The sequence below is a fragment of the Crinia signifera genome, chromosome 19 (assembly GCF_055691185.1).
Source record: "Crinia signifera chromosome 19, ASM5569118v1, whole genome shotgun sequence".
Taxonomy (NCBI): Eukaryota; Metazoa; Chordata; class Amphibia; order Anura; family Myobatrachidae; genus Crinia; species Crinia signifera.
The window spans coordinates 3,776,594-3,782,593 of record NC_139226.1 but is presented as its reverse complement, the minus strand read 5'-3'; the positions used below and the strand labels follow the sequence as shown (position 1 = coordinate 3,782,593).

The 6,000-nt window shown below is 46.8% G+C and overlaps 1 protein-coding gene across 4 annotated transcripts in view; it reads right to left on the bottom strand.

The window, feature by feature from the left end:
• Positions 1-2,071: 2,071 nt before the first annotated feature.
• SPEN (spen family transcriptional repressor) overlaps positions 2,072-6,000 on the bottom strand; it is a 63,761-nt gene continuing 59,832 nt past the window's right edge. For all 4 annotated transcript variants that reach the window (XM_083161821.1, XM_083161823.1, XM_083161822.1 and 1 more), the window contains 3 exons: positions 5,546-5,740; positions 4,578-4,736; positions 2,072-3,239 (listed from right to left, as the gene is read on the bottom strand). In XM_083161821.1, the coding sequence (XP_083017947.1) occupies positions 3,108-3,239; positions 4,578-4,736; positions 5,546-5,740 (486 nt within the window). In that variant the 3' untranslated portion in view covers positions 2,072-3,107. The remainder of the gene's footprint in view (positions 3,240-4,577; positions 4,737-5,545; positions 5,741-6,000) is intronic.

Genomic DNA, 6,000 nt, shown 5'->3' with positions numbered 1-6,000 from the left:
ATTTTAGAAACACTTATTTCTTTATCTTTTGTCTCATCACTCATTCTGTGTGTAATTTGTATGTATTTTTAATTTTTCCAATATTTTTTGCTGTTTATATGCCGCCTCATACTATGATACAAGGCATTTTTAATTAAATATATAACTAATAAAAGTTACGTTTTAACTTTCAGTGCGTTCCCCTATACAGCCTTTCTCTCTTTTGTCAAAATACATTGTACTTCTGTTGGGAACAGCACCCCCCTTGGTATAAATACAAATTCGGGGGTCTCTCTTGCCATATTTCAATTAAAAAATTTAAATAAGGTTGTGCGGGTATATACCCAACCCTGTAAGGGGTTAATCCAAACTCGTTCCACTACCAAGTCCAGCCGTTCAGAACAGCACTCCCAATGTGACACAAGCAGACCTAATATAATTGTATAGGTGGGGATCTAATCTCCACGGTGCACACCCTAAATCACTACAATCAGCCACCTGATAAACCATGAACAATACCGGCACTCAGTAGGTAAGAGCACCGTCGTTTACGCAGTACAAATTTGCCATGGGTACTCTTTACCTAGAACGGCGCCCATCGCGACCATCGAATGCACTAAAAAACGGGTGCGATGCGATGCCCGCGATGGCCACGATTTCCCATAGGGACCAATGTTAAAAGTCAGATTGGACGCGATTTTAGTGTTAAATGCCTCAATGCCCGCGATTTTTCCATAGGAAACAATGTTAAATGGGCCACAGAGCCCTAATAGTCCCCCTGAAGTCTGAAATGGCCCCCACAATTTTTAACGGCACCCCACGATCAACGTCAACCCGAAGCGTGGCGAGGGCAGCGAGCCCGCGAGGGGCGGCGGTACGCGTCCTCCGACCTTTTCATACCCCCACTATCCACGTCGGCGTGGAGTTAAGAATAGAATAGTGTGGCGAGCACAGCGAGCCACCGAGCCCGAAGCGTGGCGAGCGCAGCGAGCCCCGCGAATACCTTCACAGGTAAACGCGTCCCCTCGCGGGCTTCACAGGTGTCCGCGTCGCCACGGACACCTGTGAAGCCCGCGAGGGGACGCGTATAACTGTGAAGGTATCCGCGTATGCTCGCCACGCTTCGGGCTCGGTGGCTCGCTGCGCTCGCCACACTATTCTATTCTCAACTCCACGCCGACGTGGATAGTGGGGGTATGAAAAGGTCGGAGGACGCGTACCGCCGCCCCTCGTGGGCTCGCTGCGCTCGCCACGCTTCGGGTTCACGTTGATCGTGGGGTGGCGTTAAAAATTGTGGGGGCCATTTAAGACTTCAGTGGGACTATTAGGGCTCTGTGGCCCATTTAACATTGTTTCCTATGTAAAAATCGCGGGCATTGAGGCATTTAACACTAAAATCGCGACCAATCTGACTTTTAACATTGATCCCTATGGGAAAATCGCGGGCATCGCGTCGCACCCGTTTTTTATGTACCCACGATGCCCGCGATTTTTTACCCCCGACGCCCGCGATTCTAATCGCGGGCGCCGGTTTAGGTAAAGAGTACCTTGCCATGATCGAGAAGGGGGGAGAACACTACTCAATCTTCTAAGAGGGGATTCCAACCTGACAAGAGGAGAATATAAACAGCTCACATAGGTCTGTGGTCCCTGAAAACGTGGCCTGTACAATATAGTCCATCACGTAATTCCCTATATACCAGATGACCAGTACAGGTATCACTTCAATTTAGTCATTACGCTATGTACCTGTATAACCCAGCTTCCAGTGCTCTGGTACGTAATACCAAATGGGAGGAGATGGATTCAGCAGGCTAAAAAGGAATACAATCTGCCCCTGCAGAGTTAGGATGACCAAAAGCCTCTACCACACGTTCTACCCTGTCCTTACACACAGTGACCCATTATGAAAGGTACCAGGTGGATTCCACGTTAGGACATGGCCACAGGGAGTTTTTGGACTGACAAGGTTATGTAACCAGCCCTGAGATACTGGTCACGAGCACAAAGAGGAGCCACATTCGCAAACAGGCCACAAATAATGGAATGAAAGTAAAACCTGCGTCCAACATAACCATATATAAAGTCCGGCTTGTATCAATTTTTTTTTTTTTTAATAAAGTTTGTAATCCAATGGACACACACAAACAAAACTCCAGAATGGGAAGGGAAGAAGATTCCATAAATTAAGAGGTGTCGGCAAAAAAAAACTGAAAATAAAAAAATAAAGAGGGGAAACATGAGGTTTTAAAAAGTCATGTCCAAGTGTCGTCCACTTTCCCACAGATGGCGATGAGCGGAGGAGAACGTCTCAATGAAAAGCACTTACAAATGAGGGACGATACTTCTGAGTATGAAAATAAGATTCTTTCTGAAAACACATTTTTGGCACAGATTAAAAAAAATGCATGTCGTGGGGTTTGATTTCTCTAAAGTCAGTATTATATATATTTATATATATATATAATATATATTATATATAATTATGTACACACGCCCATGGAGTCCTATAATATCCAAGGAAAGGAAAATAGATCTCCCTTTTGTATGCCCTCCCTCCCCCAATGTAAACTGTACATCCCAAAATGAAAAGGAGATCAGCGAGAAGTCCTCGGAGAAGATCAGCCGGGCTGTAGCGGAAGATCAGCCGCCGTCCCCAAACCATCCATCTTTCCCAGTCTCCAGTCCCAATATTCACAGGCGTCTGATCGCTAATTCATTAAATCCAGGCTTCCCTATATCACAGCATGTCGCTCAAAAATATGACACACACCAAAATAAAAACGGGTGGGGGAATGCTGTACAAAGGTCTTGAGTCACTAATTTAGTGCAAAGGCAGGTTCAGCTTTTTTTTCTTAAAAAAGAAAAGAAAACAAAACAAAAATAAAACAGAACAAAGCACACGAACAGCAGCCATCCTGGACTAGCCGCGTCGGATGGGCGTGGGATCTTGCAGTCTGTGTGCGTCAGTTTGTCCGTAAGCAATATGTAAACATCCTGGAAAGCAGCATGGCCAGCTCCGTCCAGCGGCATTGGGGGAACCCTCCGCACTGCAGGGCAGGAGAGGGCATTAGCTCGGCACAATTCTTCCTTGTCTCTGACTGGTCGGTGAGGACCCGCGAGTGGTCTCATGCTGATGCAATGACGATCATTAGATGAGGAGAGATGTTGGAGATGCTGGCGAGTAAGTCCGGTGCAAGGCGGGACAGGTGACTTTCTGAAAATTCACACGGCGGGAAGATCTGCAGAACATAGGCGGGCTGGAAGGACAAGAAGTTTGGGTGAGACATTGACCCCATTGACTTCACGCATTCCACTCCAAAACCCCTTTCTACTGTTCAGCACTGATTTTTCTATCTCATTCTACATCAGCGGGCCAGCTCTTCTATCTCATTCTACATCAGCGGGCCAGCTCTTCTATCTCATTCTACATCAGCGGGCCAGCTCTTCTATCTCATTCTACATCAGCGGGCCAGCTCTTCTATCTCATTCTACATCAGCGGGCCAGCTCTTCTATCTCATTCTACATCAGCGGGCCAGCTCTTCTATCTCATTCTACATCAGCGGGCCAGCTCTTCTATCTCATTCTACATCAGCGGGCCAGCTCTTCTATCTCATTCTACATCAGCGGGCCAGCTCTTCTATCTCATTCTACATCAGCGGGCCAGCTCTTCTATCTCATTCTACATCAGCGGGCCAGCTCTTCTATCTCATTCTACATCAGCGGGCCAGCTCTTCTATCTCATTCTACATCAGCGGGCCAGCTCTTCTATCTCATTCTACATCAGCGGGCCAGCTCTTCTATCTCATTCTACATCAGCGGGCCAGCTCTTCTATCTCATTCTACATCAGCGGGCCAGCTCTTCTATCTCATTCTACATCAGCGGGCCAGCTCTTCTATCTCATTCTACATCAGCGGGCCAGCTCTTCTATCTCATTCTACATCAGCGGGCCAGCTCTTCTATCTCATTCTACATCAGCGGGCCAGCTCTTCTATCTCATTCTACATCAGCGGGCCAGCTCTTCTATCTCATTCTACATCAGCGGGCCAGCTCTTCTATCTCATTCTACATCAGCGGGCCAGCTCTTCTATCTCATTCTACATCAGCGGGCCAGCTCTTCTATCTCATTCTACATAAGCGGGCCAGCTCTTCTATCTCATTCTAGATCAGACGGGCTGTGGTGGAAGATAAACCACCGTCCCTGTCCCTCTTCTATCTAGTTCTAGATCAGCTCCTGACACTTCTTTGTTGCTCAATTACAGCACCCAGTCTCTTCTTCTCTAGAATACCCAACTCTTCTGAGGCGTCTTCCTAACTTCTGGTCGCTAACATTTTGGAAGTTACAACCTTTTTCTTTTATTCTAGTTTACCTCCCCCTATCTTCAGCCTTAGCCGTACCCTCCTCACTATGTCTACTCATATTTATTATAGATTGTAACAGTGTGTGAGAAGGGCCCTCTCCCCTATCTTCCATAAATTATGCTAATTGAAGAGTAATTATGCAAAGTGAAATTGTCAACTTAAGTCTGCTCTACTATCTTTGCGCAGGGCTAGCAACTCATGTCAGTTTATAAACAAGTCAGTCAGGGGCGGTACCTGGTTGGATCCCGGGTTGGGTACATTAATAATGCCCGCAGCCTGCTTTGCCTGTAGGTAAGTGATGAATGCAGCTTTCAGAGATTCAGTCTGGTTTACCACGTCCTCCTGATCACGGCCACAAGGAAGTGCAAGTAACAAGCAGTAGTCGCTCTCCACCTGCACACAAGCAGACCGGAAAGCGCTTTAACAACCAATAACAGTTTTTCGATGAGGATAAAAAGACAAAGGTGCACTTGACAAGTTTGGTATCACCCTTTCAATTAGAACTGCTCTGGAGTAGGATCTAAAACTTCAGATGAGTCCTTATACACATCCTACACCTGCTGCTGCAAGGCACAAACACAACTGTGATGATTGGTGAGGAGTAGTATAGCGGATTTGGTACTTACATGTTAGTTGGGCGCCCACTAAGCTATTTGCTTAGTTTTCCGCGTTCCCTCATGGTGGCTCGCCACGCTTCAGGCTCGGTGGCTCGCCACACTATATAAATTCAGCTCCATGCCGACATGGATAGTGGGGGTATGAGCGTACTTACTATAGTGGGCGCCCAACTAACATAAGTACCGCGGATTTACCTGGACAATTTGCGGAATCAGCACAAGTGGGTTTGGACACACTGTTAACTATTGACAAGTACAAAGTCGCAGATGAAACACAAAACTTGATGTGGGAAAAAGCCACAGCTGTTGAACTGGAACCTACAGAACAGACAAGGTCGCACATGAGTACATAATATCGCAGCAGACACCTGGTACCTGGTGCACTTAGTGGCATGAGCAGCAGTATGAGGACACAACTGCTCTAGAAGACTTGCAGGAATAATGGAAACTGTATCGGTGCACCGCGTCCCCTCGCCAGTAGCCGCATACAGCAGCACAGAAAGCCATGTTCTTACTTAATCTGGGAACAACAATGGCATTGCATCATGGGATCCTTAGCCTATGCTTCTATGAATGAACTCTCACCATCATGCGACGGGCGACGCCTTCCAGTTGGGTGGCTTCTAGCCGCATGCGTTGGGCAATCCTCAGCGGTGGCCCACCCTCTGGGGCTGGCAGAGACCGATGAGCCAAGACATTATTCCCGGACACAAAGTGCAACTGTACCGCGGCCGTGTCATTCTTCAGTGCAAGGAGTCCCTGCCACACAATGGGGTATTTCTAAAAGAAAAAGACAGACTTGTTATTTTTGACTCCCTTTACAGACATAGCCTTGCAAGGTAACTGGTCCCCATAATCTACTTTACCAGCAGTAGCTAATGAAAAATGCTAATCACATTCTGCCAGCTCATAATGACCACCACACCCACAGAAAGCATTGCGACAGCGGGCAAATACCTTACAACAATCATTTATAATCCTTTATTACTTCTTATCAGTGGGAGGTGCAATCATAAGCTTCAGATGCTGAATAACTTGAC